This window comes from Phaenicophaeus curvirostris, chromosome 2 (assembly GCF_032191515.1).
Source record: "Phaenicophaeus curvirostris isolate KB17595 chromosome 2, BPBGC_Pcur_1.0, whole genome shotgun sequence".
NCBI lineage: Eukaryota > Metazoa > Chordata > Aves > Cuculiformes > Cuculidae > Phaenicophaeus > Phaenicophaeus curvirostris.
This window is the reverse complement of record NC_091393.1, coordinates 80,139,498-80,164,001: the sequence shown is the minus strand read 5'-3', so window position 1 is coordinate 80,164,001 and position 24,504 is coordinate 80,139,498. Positions and strand designations below refer to the sequence as shown.

General features: G+C 38.3%; 1 protein-coding gene across 1 annotated transcript in view; it reads left to right on the top strand.

Moving 5' to 3' along the window:
- Positions 1–24,504, top strand: part of PRKCE (protein kinase C epsilon) — a 296,234-nt gene that overhangs the window by 238,546 nt on the left and 33,184 nt on the right. Inside the window, exon 11 of the mRNA XM_069852631.1 lies at positions 5,444–5,598. Within this exon, the coding sequence (XP_069708732.1) occupies positions 5,444–5,598 (155 nt within the window). The remainder of the gene's footprint in view (positions 1–5,443; positions 5,599–24,504) is intronic.

Sequence of the window (24,504 nt, the reverse complement as noted above, 5' to 3'; positions counted from 1 at the left end):
TGTTTTCACTTTCTTTCACAGGCAAAAAAATGGCTTCAAAACTGAATAGAGGCCAAAGCTGAGTAAAACTGAGCAATAAGTTCCTATCCATAATAGTATTCACCATCTTGAGAGAAATTGGATGTATGTGGTTGACAAAAAAATCCTTTAATACAAAATCTGAATGCGTGCCTTTTTTGTTGAGTGAAAGATGCAAATATTCCATGTGAAATTTAAAATAACAGTTCCTATGTACAAGGCATTTAGTCCAAGAAATATGGATTCATAGAAATAGTTGCCCTCTTATTTGGAACTCCATGAAAGCACTGGTACAAAACAGGAAAAACAACATTATTAGCCTTGAGTATAAACACTGAAATCAGAGACAGATAACATGTCATAGTATCCTGTTGAAGACTGTTACTGTGAACTTCAAAAAGGAATCAAATGAACAGGAGAGAGGATTTTGTTGTTTTCTTTAGTGTTGTACCTGATTTATCTGTTGGTTTTGTATTTGTCCCTCCTAATTCTGGGATTGTGGAAGATGAATCTGCCGTGCTGGTTAGTCTTCTGGTCAGTGTTGAAGGTTTGCGTATTGTTTTGTGTACAGTGTGCCTGTGCAATTTCCAGCAGAAGCAGGAAATGTTTATTCACATTCTGGGGGGTGGGACAGTTGCTGTAGTTTTGGGTAATTTTAAACAAACAGTTTGAGCATCCTGTTTAAATAGAGTTAAGTAATCACAATTTTGTACTAGTTGGAAAATAATTTCATAGACGCATGATATGAATAAAGTATCATCTTACAGAGCATACCAAAATTGTGAGATATATATCAAACTTCTTGTGCAATAAAAGTTGTATCTTTGACTTTTGTTTTGCAACAAGTTTAGTGGCTAAACATATTCCATTATGTAACAGTACTCTACTAGAGTACGAACTATTTTGTATTTAAATTTATCTGTATTTAATACATATGTTAGATTCCTTCCAGTAGCCTCTGGAGAAATCTAATTCAAATATGACTTTCTGAAATTGGGAGGACTTTCTTCACAAGGAGGGTTTAGTTTAGGGAACTACTGAGAATCAGGAAGAATTTGTTCACAGCCAATTATATGAAAATATAAGTGAAGGAGAAATGGTAGTTGGGGTTGGCTGGTAAGATTTATCAGTTGCAAATTTTACCGAACAATTTCACGTTTGATGACTTTCCTGAATTATCTGGTTTCAAGTGTTGTAAAGGTTGAACTGGGAGACAAAAAACAATAGTGAAAAGATTTGTTCTCAGGATGAGCATCTCAGATTTGAAACTGAGAGACAGATTTATTTTTGGTTTATAATATTTCAGTAATGGGGCTGTGCTGAACTAGATGCATATTGGGTCTCCCAGCTGGCAAGACTTGTTTGAAAGACAAAAAAGAATTTTGTATTCTTCAGATTGCAGTGGTAATTGTACTTGGCCTCATGTCTATCAATGGATTGTCTTTAAGCTGCAATCTAATGTTAATGAGATTTTAATTGGAAAACAAACAAAGGACAGACAGATTAATGACTGATAACGATTTAAAAAAATCTTTTAAGGGCTGCACAATAATTAATGTAAACAATACGTCAAGGGCTTTCCATATCTAAGCTTTTATCCATGGTTTACGTAGAAGCTTGTTCCTCAACAATAGTATTATTCCACATCTAAACAAGTACTAGACTGTATAGTGTCATCTGTTAAATCAAAACTGATTGGCAAGATTATCTGGTCTTACTAGTAAGAAGGTCTTGGTCATTAGTCACACCTCCACAAAAAAGGAGCTGGACTGAGTCTGTTATATCCTGAGAGTTTATTAATATTGATTTTTCTGGAAATCACCCCCATTAAAAACTTACACATAATTCCAAAAGAAACAAAAGGTAATAACTCTGTCCTGTGGAACTCATAGCATCTAAAACCAAGTGAATGTAAACCTCTAGTGAGTTCATATCATATATAGGCTGATGTTAACAAAACATATGTAAATAAAACTAAAGATCAGAGGATGGTTTTGAAGAGGGAAGGTTATAGCAATAATCAGAATAAAGAGAAAAGGATTAGTTAGAAGGATTTACTGTACAGCTGAAGGGTGGCTGTATTGAATGTCAGGGGAATGAAAGGTGAAATTAATGCACAGTTTAAGGAAAGGAATGAGAAGATAAAACATGATTTCTAGTTTAAGTAACAAGTGTACATCTCCAGATAGTGGACAGGATAGAAAACTAGGAGAGAAGTTGCTGTTAGAATCCAGTTTTTAAAAGATAAATCATGCAGGAGGTTATCTTGATTAGGAAAATTAAGAGGTGAAACTGGACTAATAGAGATGTTAGAAACAGGCAATTTTGCATTCAAGTACAGTTGTTAAAGCCATGGTCAGAAAATACTATGGAAATAAAGAGTGAAGCTGAACTTTTTTTTTTTTTAATTGACTTCTAGCTTGTTTATTCCATGTCCACTTTGCTTTTAAAATCTCTCACCCATGCTCTCTGCTTGGTTTTTCTTTCCTTATATTATTTTAAGTATTCTTACTCAACCATACCTTTTGAGAAATTCATAGAATCATAGAATAGTTTGAGTTGGAAGAGACCTCAAAGATCATCTAGTTCCAACACCCCTGCCATGGGCAGGGACACATCCCACTAGATCAGGCTGCCCTAGGCCCCATCCAGCGTGGCCTTGAACACCTCCAGGGATGGGGCAACCACAACTTCACTTGGCAACCTCTTCCTGTGTCTTGCCACTCTCATGGTGAAGAAATTCTTCCTTATATCAAGCCTTAATCTGCCCCTCTGCCGTTTATAACCATTCCACTTTGTCCTATCACCACAAGCCTTTATGAATAGTTCCTCTCCAGCTTTCTTGTAGGCCCCTTTCAGGTACTGCAATGTCGCTGTAAGATCTCCTTGGGGCCTTCTCTTCACCAGGCTGAATAAGCCCAACCCTCTCAGCCTGTCCCTGTACAGAAGGTGCTCCAATTGTCTCATCATCTTTGTAGCCCTCCTCTGGGCCCATCCCAACAGTACCATAACCTTCTTTTGTTGAGGATTCCAGAATTGGACACAATACTCCAGCTGAGGTCTCACAAGAGAGGAATAGAGGGGCAAAATCACCTCCCTCAACCTGCTGGCCACGCATCTTTTGATGCAGCCCAGGATACAATTGGCCTTCTGGGCTGCGAGCTCATATTGCCGGCTCATGTCAAGCTTCTCATCGACCAACACTGCCAAGTCCCTCACTGCAGGGCAGCTCTCAATCACGTCATTCCCCATCATGTCCTGAAATAGGGGATTGCCCCAACCCAGGTGTAGGACCTTGCACTTTGCTTTGTTGAACCTCATGAGGTTCTCACAGGCCCAGTTCTCCAGCCTATCCAGGTCCCTCTGGATGACATCCCATCCTTCCGGTGGGGCAACTACACCACTCAGCTTGGTGTCATCTGCAAACTTGCTGAGGGCGCACTCAATCTTGCTGTCAATATCATAGATAAAGATATTAAACAGCAGTGGTCCCAGTACGGATTCCTGAGGGGCACCACTTGTCATGGATCTCCATCTGGACCTTGACCACTACTATTTGAATACAACCATCCAACCAGTTTTTTATCCACCAAATGGTCCGCCCATCAAATCCGTATCTCTCCAATTTAGAGAGAAGAATGCTGTGGGGGAACCATGTCAAAGGCTTTACAGAAGTCTAGATAGATCACACCTGTCGGTTTACCTGTGTCGACTGCTGTGGCTACCCCATCATAGAAAGCCACTAAGTTGGTCATACAGGATTTGCCCCGATGAAGCCGAAAATGAAAATATACCAAAGTTGTTGACAATGTTTTACGGAGAATACCAGTCCACCCAGATCCTGAATTTGATCCATTCTGGCAGTTTCTGTGTTTGCAAGTTATAGGGGGAAAGGCACAAGGTTTTTTTCTGCATCCTCTTTACGTAATCAGCAAAAAGTCAGCCAAACATTTGTAGACTCCTTCAGGAAACATCCCTGATAAGTATAACATTTAGGCACTCAGTGAGCAGGATTAATGCACATGCTTAAGTTTAAGGATATTTTTTAATGCTGTGCTTTACATCTGAGCTGTGGAGCAGATGATTAAAGACAAACAGCAAACATTTATGAATTTCTGGACTCATCTATATAAACTATGTAATCTGCAGGCTTGAATTTACTTGTGCAAGGTTAATTAACTTCCATCTTCTGTTCATTTTGCTTGTCCAAAGCAATGCTGCATCTTGTCTCCTTTCTTTCAACCCTGCACACCAGACACCATTAGCCTAAGCCGAACGGCAGTGTTGCATGCTAGTTGGAGAGGGCCTCCCTTTGGTGAAGTCCCATGTTTACACATCTGTGTAGCGTGTCACTGGAGAATGGAACAGAGCTAATGCAGAGAGGGGAGTATATGCCCAAGTCCCTTCCCCTTGTCACATGGCAATTACCTCCACCTCTGTCTAAACTCATAAGCATATAGATGTAGATCATTTACAGTAAGGAAATAAAAGATGTGGAAGTAGGCTTAGGAACGAAGGGTGAATGTACAAAATGATTATTTAGGGCTGTTAGTACAGATTAGGGAAAACTATGAAAATTTGTGGAAAACATTTACAAAAAATATATTCTAAATCATATCAGGAGGCTCAGTGTCATTTCTTTGCTTATACTTTCATCTGCATTGTCAGTTTTGATCGCAAATGTTTCTAAATGCCAAGCATGCGTGCACATTACTGATGTTCTTAGTTCTGACTATTTCACTGAGTGCTTAATTTCTGGAGTTTTTTTTCTGAAACACACCAAAATGGGGTGATTACCTGAGAATTTCAGTTGCTGTTCTCAAGTAAAGTTCATTTCTTGTTCTCCATCATGGAATAAAGCTGGAAAACTTAAACTTTGAAGTGATAAGCATCAGAAGAAATTAAAAAACAACTTGATATATATTTAACAATGTAAGAGTTTGAGGCAATTCAGAAAGTTGTATGTAAATGTTTGAGATTGGCAGCACTCGTTTCTATAGCTTAACAATTCTAATTCCTTTTTACATAATTTGGGAAAGGTGTTTTACAGACAAAGAAGAAATAAAGAGCCTGAAATTTTCTGAGTAACCTGTCAGTAGTTGGCAGAATCTATTTTATCTCTTCATTATTATGGCTAAATTTTAAAAGAAACTGTATCATTTAAATATGATGTGTGGAGGTTTGTGTATGTATTGCTTATTGCTACATATTGATTCTATTCCCTTTTACTCATTTCTTACTTTAAGACTCTTGTCTCGTTTTCTTTAGGCTTGGAGGATTTTGGTTGTCAGCTTTTCCTTTTTCAGAATCATAGTGTTTGTTTCTTTCCTGACGCAAATACTGCAGTTATTTAAAGTGTAACTTCAAACAGTCCTTTGTGTGACTGAAAGAAATTAACTAAATAGCACTGTTTAATTAATTTCAGGACCGCCTCTTTTTCGTCATGGAGTATGTAAATGGAGGAGACCTAATGTTTCAAATCCAGCGCTCACGCAAATTTGATGAACCTCGATCCCGCTTTTATGCAGCAGAGGTCACATCAGCACTCATGTTTCTCCACCAACATGGCGTCATCTACAGGTACATTTTTTTAATCAAAAATGGAGTATTCCTGAGGCTTGGGGCTGGTTTTGGCCGAAATCCTCTGTCTCTTAGCAACCCGATTTAGATTAGTTGTTTGTTCCAATTTGCTTACATAGAACGTTTGTTGGCTGTTTATCATTGTGAATGTTAACATTTGAATAGCCCCTGCAGCAGTCGCCAGCTGTGTGTGCCAGTTTTGTATTATAGTCCAAATAAAGTGGTTTTGAAAAAGCTTGGCACAGTGCGACCCAGAAGTGACCTTTCTGTAGACTGGCTCAAATCTATTCATTTTCCTCCCTGTGCCATAGATTTCCTCTTGGTTTCTAACTCCCTGCCGCTTCCTGAGTTTGTTTGTCCTAGTTGTCTCCACTCTGATACAATCGGGATGGTCGTTTGCAATGCTTTACTTATGCCCCTTCCTCTTGACTGTTGGGGTGAAGGCTTAGTCACCAGCAGGAAGTGGCTCTTTGCAGACAATTTTGATTTGCTTACAAGTGCCCTGCATCTATCTGAGCCTCCCCCTCAATCTCTAATCTTTAAAAGCCATGCACACACACACACAAGTGTTCATATTGTTGCGCTGTGGTGAAGAATGCATTTAGGGATAAGCTTTTATTATTAAAAGTAAGGATCCACTTTGAAAATTTTCACCCTGATGTCAATGTGTTTATTAAGCCCTTTATCTTGTCATTTCACCCTTCCTCTCTCTTTTTATTTGTTTATAGCAGCCTGTCATTGCTTACAATAAATTCGGGCTTTCACAAGCAGAATCCTTTACAGGTTTTGTAATACAGGTCTCTCTTGTCTAAAATTCTGAGTTCTGTGGATCTGATACTTTCTTGATATGCTCACCCTCTTTCAGGTTAACAGTTTTGATTTGGGGTGGTCATCTCAGGGGTGGGCAGTCTCAGATTTCTTGATCAGAAACATCAAGATGAGGATGCGAACATCAAGATGAGGAAGTGAATTTTAAAATACCAGGAGTGGGTGGTAACTCCCATCAAAGGCCATTGGCTTTCCCAGCAACCAGGATTCAAAAGGAAACTACTCAGACAAGATGTCTTCTTTCCACGAACAGCAGGACATTGCATCTTGTGAGGAAAACAGATCTCTGTGAAAGTAATCTTTCAGTCAAAAATCCAGTTTTCTTTAAAAAACTTTTTTTGCTAGCTGCAGGTCTCAGTCTGTATCCTTTATTAGCACTGGCATGATGTTGGCATATTGGGCTGGACTTTTGGCCTTACCACTTTGCGTAGGTTTGTTTTCAAGTGATGTATTTGTACATTTAGATAGTAAAACATGGAAACTTAAGACTTAGTATCCACCATAAGCAAAGCAAACAAGATCGATACTTAAAAATTTGAAAGATTTTGAGGAACTGCTTAAATAAAAAGACTTGAGCTAATTTCCTCTTCCTGAAAACTGAAGTTTAGACACTTTGTAATTAATGAGTTTAGTGCTTTCTGTGAACCAGCAAGAAAGAATCGGTAAAATTACCTTCCTCCTTCTGTATATGAGTGTGTATTCATTCTCCCGTTTCCCTCCCTGCTCCTATCCTTTGACACACATCTCCTATCTCCTCTCCATTTTCTCCCTTTTTTCCCTTGTCTTAGCTTCTGCGGTGTGTTGCCTTCTAGCTAATTGAATTGCTTCATGTGCCTGCATTCTTTCTGTGACTTTTTATCATCAATCCCAAGAGATTCATCTTTGATCCCAAGAGAAATATCATTTTGATGAGAAAATGCTTTGTAATTTAAACTTTGCAAGATAATTCTCAACTTCTGATTTAGAGACTATGCTGACATGTCTTTGGCATGCTACAGTAAAATGTTAGAATTGTAAATGTCATGTTACATTGGGAGTATTATCAGAAGAGGCAAAAGGAGAAGAAAACACGAGTTGTAGGATGAAAACGGAAATTAAAAAGAGCAACATGAAGAACATTAGGAACAGATTACGTTGTGTTCTTCTTTGACACAGGCCTTTGGAGCTGGACATGGTTATGCCCATAAGAATAACTCATTTTCCCAACCAGGGGATGCTAGAGACTTCAACAATTCATAATATATATATTCCAGTTACTCTATAAAATACAAGTAGAAAGAAGTTAGAGATTATGTTAAAAAATTAATCCTAAGAAAATGTCACCATTCATGGAGTGCCAGGCCTCTTGGAGAACGTGTTTGTTGATGTCAGGTGTGTATTGGGATAGTTATCTTGCACAGAGTAGTTTCAGCCTGATTATTTGGTACCCCATGTACCCCATTGTATTTATTACAATGTTAAAAATGCATCAGGATCAAGTCACTTGTTTACATCTCCAAGGCTCTTATTAGTTGGTAAGCAAGAAAAGGAAAGGGGGGGAAAGAGGAAGGAAAAGGAAAGGAAAAGGAAAGGAAAAGGAAAGGAAAAAGAAAAGAAAAGAAAAGAAAAGAAAAGAAAAGAAAAGAAAAGAAAAGAAAAGAAAAGAAAAGAAAAGAAAAGAAAAGAAAAGAAAAGAAAAGAAAAGAAAAGAAAAGAAAAGAAAAGAAAAGAAAAGAAAAGAAAAGAAAAGAAAAGAAAAGAAAAGAAAAGAAAAGAAAAGAAAAGAAGAAATACTCCTGAATACTACGAGTCATAACTACCTAACATGCCTTCAGATATTTTAATAAAGGATACTTGTCTTCTGTGTAATTATATCTCTAGAAAAAACATTGCGGCGTGAAATTAATGGTTATTCTCCAAAGTGGGAAATGCTGCTTGTTTGGGCAATACTTCAAGGAAAGTGGGGAATATATAAATAAACTAAGATGTTTGGTGGAAATGCAGGTTTCAAAATAGCTGCTATACCTTCTGATCTTTTTTCAGCCATGAATGTGGAAGTATTTGTTTGGAGCTAAACATAGTAATATTTTTGGAAGTAAATAACTAGCTTTAGCTCATGCTTTGGCTTGTTGGTTAGATTTTTAGAAAGTGCTATGATGATACTAAATGATCATCTTTTATAATAACTCATTTATCCTCATTTACCCTGAAGTTCAAAGAGAAAACTGGCTCCCTGTTTGGCGATAGAAATTATTCTCTTAGTTCACATCTTTGCAACTGGCCCACAGTTGTTCCCAGACTTATGCAATTATCTGTGTGCTCATTGGAATTACGTACCTTCTTTTTGTTTATCAAGTTTGAAATGTTGGAAATAAAGATGAACCCCTCAATTTTTGTATATAAAGATGCTGATGTTGCTAAATGCATCTTGTATAATAGATAAACTTTAGGATAATTTTCAGTATGTTATTTTTAAGGGTATAATGTTACTGTTGTGTCAAAAAAAACTTCAACAGCTTAACAAAAATATTTGCATTATCTGTACCACCTTCCCTCTCATCTGGTATTCAGTTATTCAGGCACGTATCAAGCTGGGGCCTGATAATACAAGTACAATCAGACAGACACTAAAGAAGTTTCAATCACAGTTTCTGGCAGTCATTGTTGTTTATGTTATGGCAGTCGCACCACTTGGGAAAAAAAATGTAGCCAAGTTTCAGAAATTAAGGTCTAGACTATGAATCTCATTTTGCCTGTGAGCTGAACTGGACTTGAAACACAGTGATGAAAAGTTCTGCATTATGTTCACTGTCACCTGCCTCTGGAGTCTGATATATTTAAAGCCAGTCATTATCAGTTTAATATATATTCTTATACAGGGAAGATGCAACAAATCGGGTATAAAGAAAGTGCCAGTTCTGTACTCTCCTCTGGTACTGACTTCAACATTCCCGTGCACTTTTTGCACATCCATGTAGATGTTAGATGTTTCATCTGCAGTTGTTGGGCCGAGGACAGGATTACATGGAAGAGTGTCTCTGGCTCTTGTTGCAGGAGTTCAAATGAGACAACAGGAGTTGTTGTGGCCCACTCTGGCCTGAAATACATACAAAGAACTGTTGTCTCCCCAGGCACGGACATCAGCACTAGAACGGGGTACCACTTCATTAACATAAATGATCGTGTACTCGGTTCATATTTGATTTAGAGAATAACCGTGTGAGGTACAAACCTTGTTTCAGTGAAGACCCGAAGGGCCAGTAGTTGCTTGTCAAATGATCTCTGGCATGCTCCAAGACCATCTGAGTCATTAAATGGGGTGCTTTCTCTGAAATACAAAAGAAGGAAGCTGAATGTACTCAATTTCAGTTCACATGAGAGGACGAAAAATTTCTTAACTGGGAAATTAGTGTTGCCTGATTTTGGCTAACTCTTCTTCTGGTTTCAAATGTAAGGTCTGTGAGATGCCTTCAAATTGTACAGCACCTGGTCACGGAGAAGTCCTTATTCATAACTATGAGTTGTCATGTTCCTCAGCAATATAAAATAATAATCCAGCCTGTAACTTGCAGCTTTCTTTAGGCGCTCTGTAATTAGTGTGTTGATCGTGATGAAGGGTATATTAGCACTGAACTGAGAAAAATGTGAATATAAATATGCCGATGCCATTCCTTTAATGCCTCCAGGCTTTTTCCATACATGAATACCCTAAGAACTTGTTGGAACACTAAGTGAATCTTAACTTGGATGATCAGTTTTCTTAGCATTCCCGTTTATCAGGGTAATACACACCAGTGTTGCAGATAGAAGAACTACCTAAAATTAAAAGCACTTTCATTAGTGTGCTTTCATGCAAAATAAGAATATTTAGAAAGTCTGACTTCACTGGCAGTTGTATGTTTCAGTGCAATCTTGGCAGACTAACGAGGAGTTATATTTATACTGATGAAAATGTTGCATGGTCAGTGGTTAACACGTTAAAAGTCATTCTCCCAAGTTACCTTACTGTGTTATTTCTGAGTGGCAGCAGCCAAATATAATTCCTCTTTTCCTCTTTTTTTTTTTTGGCTTTTTAAAATTGGTTTTAATTTGTTTTTAAGTATGTAAAGATAATTTTATTGCAACTCTAAATGGTTAAAGGATAAATTGCTGTGAAAGGATAAATGGTCTGTGAAGGAGGGCAAGAAAGACCTTGTACCCTCAAATAGAATATTCTGACCTAAGCACAGGAATGTCCTGCACTCAAGCCCTTCCCTACATAAACTGACTGCTGCAGAAGTCTGCTGCAGAGACATTACAGTTTGCTTCTGGAGCAAGTGAGCAACAAACTATTTCCATCACTTTCCCTGAAAGCAGGAAGCAAGCAGTGAACCGTGCTGCTGTGTGTGTGTCTAAGTCCCAGTGTCTTGACTGCTACCTAAGCTGCGCCACCTGACCAGTAATTCTGGCTGGGTTTACATCCCAGGCTACATCCATGCTCTGTCTGTCTGCTCTAGTTTCTGAAACAGAGTGTGAGCTCCAAAGGGGCTTTAGTCGGTGGCCTCCTGCCCTCTTTGCACTTTTTCTTGCTGAATCTAGGCAGGCCAGCAGTTGTAAAACACATAAATAAGCAGGATATCTTCCCCGCAGGAAAAGGCAGTGGGCTGGGGTGGAGAGGAGTGGGACTGAGGGAGATGAGAAGCAGGAAGAAGGGTTGGTTCCCAGGCTTCTGGCATTCGGGCCGAGGGAGTCCACCCTGCCATCTGCCTAGCTTATGTATTGTGCTAAAGGCCACTGTCATATAGGAGAGCCTTTGACAAGGTTTCCAGCTGTGGAAGGATGAGTAAAGGCTGTGGGAATAGGATATGAACCACGCGATCTTGCCAACAGTAGAATGCTTTCTCAGTTTCTCCTGGGTTTGGATCATAAGAAGGTCCTCAGTTGGCTCTTGCGTGGGAGTAGGGTATGTGGAGAAGCAGTGCTGGGCAGTTAATATTTAGAAAGATAGAGTGGCACCATTGACCTCATTTGGGGAATGACAAGGTACTTCCAGGGGGAGTTCCCGGTAGCAAGGTCAGCACTGGTTTTTTGCTTCCTTTTTATTTGGTGCAAGATTTTCTTGTTTAATGACCGTTTGTATAGCGCTGTATTGTGTAAATAAAGCTATGACCTTTACCTTCTGATAACAGCATAAGAGTGAGTTAATGTTAAATGAGAGAGGGCAGGGAGTGGGAATCTGCCAGGGTTAATGCCAAGTTTACATTCCTGTGAGGGCAGCCACGTTCCGGTACGCTCAGTAGAAAGGGTGACAGCGCTTCTCAACAGATAATAGAAGTTAAATGTTTGCTTTATTTCTGTTTTTAATTCACTGATTTTAGATAATTGATGTTGGTGCTTTTATTTCATAACAGGAAGAAATGTGTGTTGTCTTTCTGCATTTGATAAGAAGATTTTAACTGAGAGAAACATACACAAAATGAAAATCCACTAGAGCTGCAGCACATGTAAAACTGAAATGTACTGACATGAGACAATCCCTGTAGTTTTCCTAAAATGCTAAAATGTGAGTTTGTTTCTGCATAAACATGTTCACCAGTTCCAAACAAAATCATATTCTATAATTTTCTAACAGAAGAAATAGAATGATTTTTGTTTCGCCATGCATTAAAACTCTGAAGGAGCTTCCTAAGCCTGATTCTGCTACTAATAGGCAAAGGTTAGGACAGAATTTTGCTGTGCCGTTCAGTCATGTTTGTCTTCAAACAATGGAAAAATATTTCTATAACCCAGTTGTGGTGGTGGTGAAACTATGTCATGTTAAGGGTGAGGCTTTGCCTTTTTGCATGTTGTTGAATGCATCTGGCAAAGTTTCATAGTAATACTGAGAAGAGCACAACAAACATGGTTCTGAGGCAACAGAGATTTCACAAAGATTTTGCCGTGCTCTTGAGATGCAGTAGACAAACTGAAGAGTAATGCAAAATGTTAGATGAAAATCTGGATTATATACCTTCGTAAAGACATCTGTATACAACTTTTTCCATCATTTGGTCAGAACCTTGCTACTTCTGCCTCAAGGTTTACATTTATTCTCTTTGCCCCCTGCTACCCCTCACTTTCATACAACTCTGTCTTATAAAAGAGCTTATCACTTAGGTGCTGCTCTAGCAAACATTTCTGCATGCAGATCACTGTCCTTATAGGCTGATTTTTATTCAGTGAGATTATTTGTTTGCATGAAGTGTGCAGCTTCCTGGATTCTTTGGGACATTGGATTGACTTTTCAGATTGAAAATGTGTTTATTGTAAAATAGAAAATCGTCACATTTGAGAATGCACTGTTATTAAAAAAAAAACCAAACGTTATTTTGCTTACCATTGCAAAAGGCTGTGGAAAACAAGAATTTAGCCTATCTAAAAGCTAACATAACTGAGTTATCACTGAAACTTTTGAAAATTTCTTAAATGTCTGTTTAGCTGACAACTCAAATATAAGAAAACAGAGGTTGCCGTTCACCAGGAGGTTGCCTAAAATAGCCTAATGATCTAAAACAGAGAAAATACAGCCAGTAAGAAACCCAGCATTTTGAGGAGTGCATCAAAATCTCTGCTACTACTAGAAAAAATAGTAGTAGGATTACATCAGAAGAACCTTGGCAGACTAGGTGCAGTCTAACCAGGGGAAACAGGATGTGGAACAAAATGGATCTGTTGGCCATGACTGTGGTGATAATGACTGGAAAGGTGAGGGGTAACCAGGACAGAGTGGTAATGTGTCACTTAGCTTACCTTCTTGTGTCAGAAGAAATGCCCGTCCCTCTCCTCAGCCACCAGTGTTTGACCAAGCAGCTTCCCAGAGCAGCAGTGGCAGAAATACGTTGTCTATGTACGATGTATTTGTACAAATGAGTACATTTGGAGGAGGCAGATGCTAAGCAGGAATGGCAGTGGGGCCAAGAATGGCTTTTACTGAGATGTAAGTTTTTGTGGTTTCTGCACTGTGGTACACTCAAGGATGGATGGGACCAGGGAGAGACACCAAGCTGGATTTTGATCCCCCTAGACCACTTATGTTTGGAGTATAATATTTTGGATTCAAAAAAATTCCTACAGTGACATCCAGCTTATGAGAAGCCCAAGCAGCCCTTCTGACAGTGTACATGCCAGATGGGTCTTCACTTCTTGCCTCTTGCTTCTAGAATTCATTTTCATTAGCCAGCCTTGCAAAACAGCAGAGAGGGAGAAAAAAAATTATGGGGAGAGGCCAGAAATAATGCCAATACCTACATAGGTATACTTTTCCTTCCAGACATTAATTTCCTTCTGCTGATGTGTAGAAGTTGCAGAAAATGCTGTTCTTTGAAGTACTGTCAAATGCAAAAAGTACATGCAGTTGTGTATGTTTGGGGTTTTTAATATGGATTTGACAGTGGCAGTTGTAAAGGTATTCCTCACAAGATATTCCAGTCTTAGGACATGTGACTGCCCCTTCCAAGGGAGTGAAAGATGGGGTGGCTTCAACAGTAGATAGCCAATACAGCAGCTGGTATGTGTGCACCTTGGTATGAAACTGAATAATACAGAAGCAGTGCCCTAAAAAACAACAACCAAAGAAAATATCCTGAACTTCATGTGTTCAAAACATGGAATAGTAAGGATAAAATTATGTAGTAAGAAATAAACATTATAGTACTTCACCAGGTAGTTACTTGGTTTATTTTAGGGCTTCCAAGGGAGATCCTGTGGTCTGTTAACGCCCATTTAAAAAAAATGCCTAAATATATTCTAACAAATACAAATAATGAGTCAGATGGAATCGCTATGGTCAATTAAGTGGGTAATGGGTATTTAAAAGCTTCCAAACATCAATAATTCTGAAACAGCTCTAAAGGAGTACTTGTAGAGCAAAAATAATATGCACTTAGAAACTGCCTGAGTACATATTTGCCTAAACTTAACCACCAATAAGAGGACAGCAAGTGTCTGTGGTACTGTATACTGAGGGCACAAAGAGGCATACCAAATGGATGCCAGTTCATTTGTTGATAGTCTGTAATAGGTCCAAAGGGGCCATAATTATTACAAAGAGTCCCTGATCCTCATTTAAATGGAAGGTTTTAAATACCTTCTAGCATAAGAGGATCTGCAGATTATGAACGGGGCAAGTAGACAGCAACTCAGCAGCATAGCCCTTGCCATGAGGCTCAAGGCAGTCCTTTGCAAGCCAATTGAAGCTTCACATGCCAAAACTCGCTGGTTTCCACAGACACTGAGGGAGAAATGCCCAGGGTGGAAGTAGGAGAAACTCTTTGGACAACACTGGGGTTTAGGCAGGTTCTCTTTTCACCTTTTGAAAATTCACAACGGGAAAAGGAGGGCATCTCTTTTCAGTCTCCACTAGATCATAGGGAATGGTACACTTGTACACACAGTAGGACAGAAGCTCTGGTTATCTGCATATGGCCCATGAGGAGAAAGATTTGACTACCATTTTTAAAACTTCTACAGATTGGGTAGAATTGTTCTAGCCATAAGCAGAAGAGTTAGAAGAAATTTTGAAATAGCATCCTGGAAATTCTCTGTGTAGTTGCAACAACAAAACATTAGCTGATATGTGAGCTTATAAAGCCAGAGGTAATTTGATGACAAATCTGCTATAAGTCATTCCTTATACAGCCTTTTCTCCCTTGATTTAGCTATTGGTGCTCTTAGTTAGGCCAAGATAATTGTATAAACCAAATCACTGAGATTTAAGCTAGATCCTGCCATAAAGATGGGATTTATTTTTTACACACCTTACTTAATAGGATGCATTTTAAAAGCAATCATGCATGGTTATGTTTGCCTAATAACAGCAATGGTAGTGTGGAGGTATGAAAGAAAGTGCAAGGGATGATGCCTGGGACAGAATGGGCAGTAAAGGGTTGAACTGTATCATTTCTAAGGGAGTACTTCATGTCATCATTTCAAGTCTGGGTCTGGGTTGAGAATTATAATGTAGTCCACCTTAATATTTCAGTCACTGGACTCTCAGGTCTTAATGCAGTGCAACAAATTGGCTACAGAAACTTTAAACTAATATCCACGTTTGTTTCAGGGTTAGGCAATGTTGATTTTAATACATCATATACATATCTTTGGGGTATAGCACAACTTATGCAGCTTCCCTCCGATTTTGTTTTCATTGGAAGTTGGAATTTGACAATATATAATAAAGATGTGTTTTGTATGGGTTTACAACATGACATGGACATACAGAGGCTGTTCTCTGGTACATAAGAGACTGGTTCTTTAAAAATTGGGGTTCTCGTTTACAGTACAAGCTCTTTCTGACAGCAGAGCAAAGCAATTTTACAACAGAATTGAATTGTAGTCAGTGTACTCAGTTTAGGGCTGTCAGAAGGATACAAAGAGATTTTATTGACATTATAATTTAATGAAATGTTATGTGAAATAGTTCTTCTGTAACCTGTGTAGTGAGGTTTCTTGCTAGTCTTTGCCTACATAGCTATCTTGAAGTTTTACAGGATAATTTCTGATCTTGTCAGAATATAGAGTCTGGTTAGCAGCTCTCTGAAGAGAGACCTAGTGGATGGGCACAGGAAGTTACAAAGATAATTCCTCAGGCTCAAAATATATATATTTCTTCTAATATTACAAAATTTTTCAAGGACAGCCCACTTTGGTCAGTGTTTTACATTAGAATCCTGCTGGAGTCAGTATTTACATGCAATGACTACCCATTAAGTACCAAATGTTAGAGAATAAAATCATGTTTAAGTGTCCCTAATCTTATATTCAGAATTGCTTCTCTTTTTTTCATGTGGGGTGGACTATTAGGTTCTTTGTAGCCTCTCTGTCTTTACAGCTGCAGGTGAATTGGTACAGCACTCTTTGCTAACCTTGATGTTGGCAAAAGTTAATACATTGTGGATTTCTTAAGTCATGCCATGTTTTATTTCATGTGAGTAACCCATGACTCATCTTTCCATAGTATTCATATTAATTAAAAATAGAGGGATGCTTTGCAGAATTAGATTTCAAGTGATGATACTACACGTTGGCACTACAGCTGAAGAAACGTTCTTGAGCCTGTGTTTTCTGGTGGCGATGAGGAAAGGCTACAAGGAGCTACATTTGAAACAGTACTGGAGCTGAACTTCCTGCACAAGAGAAGTTTCTCTAGGAATGTTTTGCAGCTTTCTGGCCAAGATTAGGGGTGAAATTAATTTGATTTTGCAACATAATTGTAATTCCAAAAGAGTATCTTGTAAAACAGATCTCTCTATATTAACATACATACATATATATATATAAACCCCTTTTTAATTACTTGTTGGAACAGGGACTGGAGTTGGAACCATCAGTGCAAAGTGCAAGCTCCTATGACCTCTGTCTGGAAGCAGCTTTAGGAGTTTATTTTATGTGTAGATCAACATAGGAGGCCAAGCAACTCCTGCTTTTTCAGGCATCATCTTCACACTTTACAGACAAATAATAAAGATTCTTCTTAATTTTACCTGAATCCCTTCACTGCAGTAATCTTCCATCAAACATAATAGAAAATTGTTAACTCTACAGAATTTGAAAACAGACAAATCTGTATAAGAGAATGCTTTTAGAAGGTTAAAAACGAAAAGAGATGTAGCTCAGTATTTTTACAAGACTTTCTACAGAAATCTGTTAAACTACTGTTGATTGCTGCCGTTTTGATCTTTGATAAGCACAGCAGGGTTAGGAAAGGTTTTTAATGAAGAGGCTACATACCCTTCAAAAGTTCAGACCATGTGATTGTATAAAAAGATGTTTAGGCATGTGAACTATGCTACTGAAATCAGAATAGAAGCAGAAATTATTAAAAACTTTCTTTTAGTGACTCCATATAAGTAAACATTTTGTTGGAAGGAACATTCTCACTGAGTTACATCATTTCATTTATGCTATATAATTTTTTTAGTCCATTCTGTGTAACATTACATGCACAACTCTGTGGAAAGGCTTTCCTTAAAAAGACCCAAGAGGTCAAGCTGAGACCAAAGTGAGGTTGGGGGAGAAAAAATGTCTGTACGAAAGTTCACTGCAGAGGGTTTTTTTCTGTCTAGGAAAGCATTTTTCTCCATGGAAACATGGCCCAGAGCTTTACCAGGAGTCTGCTTACTGCTAGGAGCTGTGTTTGTTCCCTGCTAACGACACCCTTGGGACCATAGGGATAGCATTCTGATAAATTCATTTCTTTCACTAGAAGAAACACTGTATGTAAAAAACTTCCACAACTCTTCTCCTTTACACTTTCTGAGCATCATAAAGCTGCAAAGGGCTATGGCTTGTACACAAAAGGTACTGGAATGTCAGCTTATGGTGGCAATGGCTTACTCAGGATATGCTCCTAATCAGCTGAGTTCAGCCATTTTATTGTGTGCACCATGTCATGGTTACCAGACTTGAATATTGGGCTTTTTAAACATCTTCTCTAGAAGTCTACAGTGTGTATAGAGTTTAGTCAAAGAAATGAGAAACAGAAGACCAATTCAAGTTATAAAGTAGGTTCCTAGCATTGCCACATTTTCATTTTTTTCCTGAATCTAATGGTGGTTCTGTCTGTTCCTGATAAAACCATAAAATAAACATTATTGAGGATGTAAAAGATTTGTGATACCCTTTTACAAGCAGACTGTAATATTTTAAGACATCTTAATCTTCTTTGTGTGTTGTTGTCATTGAACGTGTTGAAGGTCTGATTCCTTGGCTGAAAAATGGGGATTTATCTGAGTGCCATTATGTTCCTTGTGATAAACAACCTCAGCTGAATTAAAAAGCAAATATTTACTGAAGTTTTGAAGCTAGAAAAGGGGTGGGGGGCAAGAGAGAATAGACTTAAGGTAGACTTTGGAGGCCATCTGCTAGGACTTGGAAGTCTCTAGTGTGTGCATCTTTGTTCAGTAGGTAGATAACAAGGTTGCATGAAGCTTTCAGTCTTATCCAGTGCTCAGGCAGGCTGAGCTTCTTTATGTAACAGAACTGTGCCAAAGCAGGAGGTTTTCTTAGTAGCTGCTGGGAAAACATGGTATGCTTTTTCCCTCCTTCACTGACTCTTCACTGTGCTTGGAACTAGTTGTTTCTGAGGGAGGTGTCAACATTTGTGTTACAAGTAATAGAATGTCATTTGGCATACATGGAAGAAAAAAAGACTTTTTCTCTGGAAAAAGAATAGGAAAAGAGCTATAGAACAGGAATGCTGTATACTTTTAAAAAGTGTTTATTTATTGTGACAGCAGAATGACAGTGTGCAATTAACCTTTGCTATTGGAGCTTTGACTTTTATGTAATAGTCATTTCAAAACTTACGCTTGATAAGAAGCATGAAGGAAACAATAGGCATCCAACTGAGGGGACGTTTTGGCCCAGTGTTGTGCTTGTGAATGAAAACCCATCTCCCCTGTTGGACTTACATCATACTATAATAGTATCAGTATTGTTACACAATGTGAGGTTGATTGACCTTTAGGCTAGGGGAAGTATAAGGCTAACAAGTTAAATGCCATTGAAAACAACTATCTGAATCATAAATTCAAAATAACCCGTTTTATGCATCTAAGAAAGAAAATGGGAGATGTAGGATGAGATCCAGGACTAAACATCTGAAAGAGAGAGACTGAAGTAGTCGACTTCAGTTGATTAAAGATATTCTGATCCTGTTTTTCTCTGGTGTCTTGACCTTACTAAAGTTCACTTAGTATGTAATGGAAAAAACAACTGGTTTGATAGCAAAAATACAGGAAATGCCTTCAATCATGGCTGATTACAGTAGCAGCTTTTCTTCTGTTGTTTTCATTTTTTTTAGAATGCCCTTTCTTTATGCCTGAAACAATCTACAAGAATAATGCTTTGAAGGACTTTATTTTGCATGTCCAAGTAAAGCAATTAAATGCCTGGCTTTTTGGTGGATATGCATATTAGGAGTTCTGGCAGTCAGGAGAATGCTGTATGACATAAGTGAGAAAAATAAGAATTATTAGAGGGCATGACTTCAAAGCCTAGCAAATTGTCTATGAGTGTAGCAGTTCCACCATGAGTGACAAGAGAAATGAATGCAGGTCTTTTTAAAAATATGCCTTTGTTTGGCTTCCTCCTATAAAAACAGAAGTTTTACAACTAATTTGAATGAAATCTCTATCTGAAAGACAGGAAACTGGGAAGCGGCTTACGCAGAATATACACAAAGGCTCATATTCATCTCACCTAACTTTCAGAATGCAACTGAATCATCTAATTCCAAGCCCCCTGCCATGGGCAGAGACACCTTCCACTGGATCAGATTCCTCAAAGCTTCATCCAAACTGGTCTTGAACACCTCGAGGGATGGGGCATCCACAACTTGTCTGGGCAACACGTTCCAGTGCCTGCCCATGGCAGTGGGGTTGTATCTAGATGATTTTTAAGGTCCCTTCCAACCTAAACCAGTCAGTGATTTTATGGAATTGTGGTTGATTAAATTATATCTTTTTATTCTGTCTTTCCTATTATTTGTAGAAGGCAGTAATGAATCCTTGTAGGTTATTAAGAGTTAAAAGCTTCATTGCTGAGGTAGATGAATGAGAACTGCTACTGAAATGCAAGATGCTACCTGGGTAGACACGCATTTGTTGGCTGTATGTTTTTCTGTTGTATGTGAGAAAGCTTCACTCAAACACAGGAACAAGAAGAACAAATTCCAGTCTTTTTGATTAGCCACAGAAACTGTATGCTGAAACCGAGGTACTCTTCTTTGTGTTCACGTAATTTGCGTTCCATTGTTGTTCAGATGATAGTGACTTTGTCATCCTACCGACTAAGGTCACTGGGGAGAAAACAAAAAAATCCAAATGCTGCTTTGGTTTTCAAAAAACCCCACTTTTGAACAGATCCAAACTTTATTAGTGTGTCTGCTGATGAATTTGCTTTCTAAGCTTCTAACATTTTTTCAGAATTGAGTTTTCAGAACTTGATCTGACAAGCTTTTGTAGCCTCATGCTGTCCTTTCACTGTCTTTCATCAAGTGGTTTTATCAAGCAGTGATTTAGTATTGTTTTGTTTAAAAGGATTATAGACATACATAGTAGGCGCTTCTAGTTTGCGCTCCACCTAACCCATTGTTGTAATGCACAATATTATTTTTATGTTATTTGAGATATTTTTATAGCACAACAGCAAGAAGCATTGACCCTTGTCAGAGTAGAATACTGCAGCTTGAGTCAGTCCTTGCCTAAGCCCACAGACCTCTGTTGTCTTCAGTGGGAACACCGAGATATCAGTGTTGGTGGGTTTTATCACATTACATATTTAGCAATTACTTAACAAGTGATCTTTGTAGCAGAGGCTGAGACAGTAAATGTCATTAGTGGTCACAGAGATTTCACCTTGTCATTTCCAGCCTGCATACATAGAACCAGTTAGGAATTTTTCAGTTTAAATCTTCAAGAAAAAAAATAAGATATTAACTAGAGATAGTAAGAAAGAAGGAAGAAATGCCCTGAGAGACCTGCTAGTAGTGTTAGTGTCAGGGCACTGACAAGGGTTGTGGGGGACCAGGATGAGCAGGCAGCTCAGCCGCTGTTCGGTCACTGTCCTGAGCATGAGGCCATCGGCTGTTTCACGGAAAGCTTTGAACAGTCTCTGTTTTCAGCCAGCATGAAACGCAAATGTTCTGTAAAATCTCAAGAAGCATTACAAAATGAGAAAATAATTTGTTATCTAGTTTAGCTTCAAGTTTCTGAGGCACATTGTTTGTCCTATACTGTAGGCCTACTATGAAGCCAGTGCCATCCATGGCAGTCCTTATTTGGGACAAAAATTGCAGGCCTGTGGGCCATGGGAAGGCAGAGTTGCCACTGGTATCCAACACAAAACTTGTCTACATCAAAGATTTGCAGAAGGCTAAGTCAAGAAGCACAGTTGTGGCACTACATCCCATTCTGACCTCAGGCTCGTAGAAAAATTGTTGCATTCCCAGGTAGGGGTCATGGAAGGATTATGTTTTAAAGCAGTGTCATGTCGATGTAAAAGGCAACACACTCTTGAAAAAGAAATAGAGACCACTCCCCTATATGCTTAGCCAATTTTTGAGAATGTTTTACATAATGCATATTTGAACTTGTCCATATTTCACTTATGTTCACAAATAAAAATGTGCAAATAATAAGAAAGGAAAAGCCACACAAAGGAAAGCTGTTAAGTATGGTATATTTATTTGTCTGCATGTTATTTTAAGGAAACTCAGCATAGTAAGATAAGCAGATCAGGCACTGTAATGTCTTAAGCTGCTACCGACAATTGTAATAAAGTTGTGATCAAAGCCATTAAAAAGCTCTATGTAGGAATTATTTTGTAGAAAATGTTTTATTCTACCAGAGAAGTCATTGGTTTCCCTCAAGTACTGGAAATGAATATTAAACCTTTGTTAGATATGTCATAAAGACATCAGAAAATAATTAGGGCTGTGTGATGAACACACAGTCTTCTTTTGCATCTCAGGACCTTGTTGAATTAAAATTCTTTCTCAATGGTAGACATTGCTGAAGCAGGTGGTGCAAGCCAAACTTCTGCCTTGTAACAGCTAGGGTTTACAGAACCACGAATAGTGATTATGTGTTTGTCTCCCTCTGATGTCCTTGGCAGGTAGATAGCAAATTGCCTTTTGATGCATCCTTCCTCCATCTCTGCCATCTCCCTAGTCCACTAGGTATTTTGTGCAAATGGTGAGGTGATGGACATTGTGTTATACACAGAAGGTAAATGTGTGTGTTTATAAAAGTAAGCATGCTGACAAGAGTGTCAATATGGTCACATTAAAAGTCCGTGTTTCCCATTAATGTTTATTCTGCTGTCACTGTTTGTAGCTATAGTATTTCTGACTTTATTTGAAACCAAGTCTGTGGTCTTAATTCATCAGCTACTAGCCAGGATACATATCAGTATAAGGTGTATTCACTTTATTCCAAAGTGGCACTGCTGATAAGTAGCAGTTTCAACTCCACAGCAGGTCTTTCTGTATATTGCTGAGTATAGTTTTTGTGATAGGTAATGTCTTTATTTTTTGCTAATATCAAGGAATGTAACAGCAGCAGAACCATCTTTCCTCACTGTTAGTCTCGCTCAGGTTTCTACCTACTCCCTCCCTTGCAACAAAAACTGCCCTGTTGTCCTAAATCCACTCATAAGCATGAACACTCCAGTGTGTGTCATATTTCTCACTCCGTGGATGAGGGAGGTCACATTAACTGGTGACGCTGCCGTCATTCCATGTTTATGCTCAGTAACATCAGAAAGGATGGGCTCGCTATTTCCAAAGCAGTTCTTCAAATGGGGAAAAAAATATGTTATTAGTTTGTGTTTTCTTAGGAGTTAGAGTAAAGCATAGTCCTAGTATATCTGTCCCTTAGCTTATGTATGGAAACTGAGATTAATTTGGTGAGAGCTAATCACTAAAGAAACTAACATCAGAACATTATAATTGTTAACATTTCTTTTTGTCTTCTAACCAGTTTCAAGTGCAATTCCATCTTACTTAGATTGTCACCTAGTACATTAGTTATCGGTACTTTGAGGACACCAATGTGTTTGAAAAACTGAGACAAAATTTTTGGTGAATTTATCAGTTTTCCAGAATATACTGTTTCAGATAGTATCGTGCAAGTGATCCAAGTTCTGTGATATTTACTGCTTGTGATTGAAATTTATGCTGAAAATGCCACATTACCTAAAATTATAGCAAAGAGTAAGTTTGTGCTGGGTACAGGAGAGATGTGTTCCCACAGGAGAGCATCTTTGTCTGAAAAGCAATTTGGATACCACTAAGTTAAAAAGTAATTCTAGGAATGTCAAAGTATTACCTTAATTAAATAGAAAAAAAATTTCATCTTAGTCATTGAAATTGCTAACTGATTTAATAAGCATTATGAATTTCAGTAGCTGCAGTAAGTAGAAAATGGTTCTGATGGTTTTCCATGCTGTTGGGGGAGGTTTCCCTTTTACCTTTTGTGGTTTCTTCTGTGAACAACTTGTCTATTTAAAGCCTGCAAAGAGGATGTGATTTTCCCATGCAGAGGAACAATGGCAATGGCAGTGATTTCAAACACACTGTTAAAAGGGTTTATTGCAGTTAAAAAATAACCAAAACAAAATGGTTGTTTAGTAGCTACACTCTTTATAATTCGGTTGCTCTCAGGTCGTTCCTCTTTGATGTTCTATAGATGTTTAGTAAGGTACAGTTCTTCACTGAACTTTGACCCTAAAAATAAATATGCTTGCTTCTGACGTCATTATTTGTAGATAATTATTATTATACTTCTTTCCATCCTACACTGAAAAATGTATATGCCTTCTAGCTCATTCAACAGTTAAAATTAAAGCAGATGCTGCAGAGTAAAGTGATTGCTTAAACCAGCATGTGATCATGTTTCTCAGCTACTTGATCTTGTTCTACAAATATGGATTTATTTAGTCACTTGTGTGTACCATGTTCAAAGGCTACTGTTAGTAATGTTTGGCAGACTTTCTGATTCTACTGGTCAAAACCCATCTTGACTGGCTTACTTTTAACAAGAAGATTATCTGTTATCTAAATGACACGTGTGGCACAGAGGACCATGCACACAAGGCAGTTTTCTCACTGGCTACTGTTGGGAGTCAGATTTTAAGAACCCAGTCCTGTGAAGTCCTCATCCACTGAGCATTTCTGGGAAGCCAGGGCAGTCAGTGTCTCATGGCACTGGTATGTGGAGGAAAGAATGAGCATTATGGAAGTTTTATCTCAGGTTACCTGTAGTCTACCCACTCTTCTGTTCTGACTTGCATAAAACTTACTGTTATAATCCTGATTCTTTCTTGAGATCCTGCCAATCATTACAGCTTCTGAGGTGATTGCAATGCTGGCAAGTATCCAGAAATAGAAATCCAGGCTTAAATTTCTGTTTAATGCTTTCTGAGAAAGAAAAAAAATATTTTAAAAAAAACAAAACAAACCAAACATTTTATGCAATTGACTGCTCAAGTCAACTGAACTGACTGTACAAAGTATCTTGGCAAACAAACAAAGGAGAGAAATAGCTTAATGTAGCATTACTGCATTCAAGCAATCTGGAC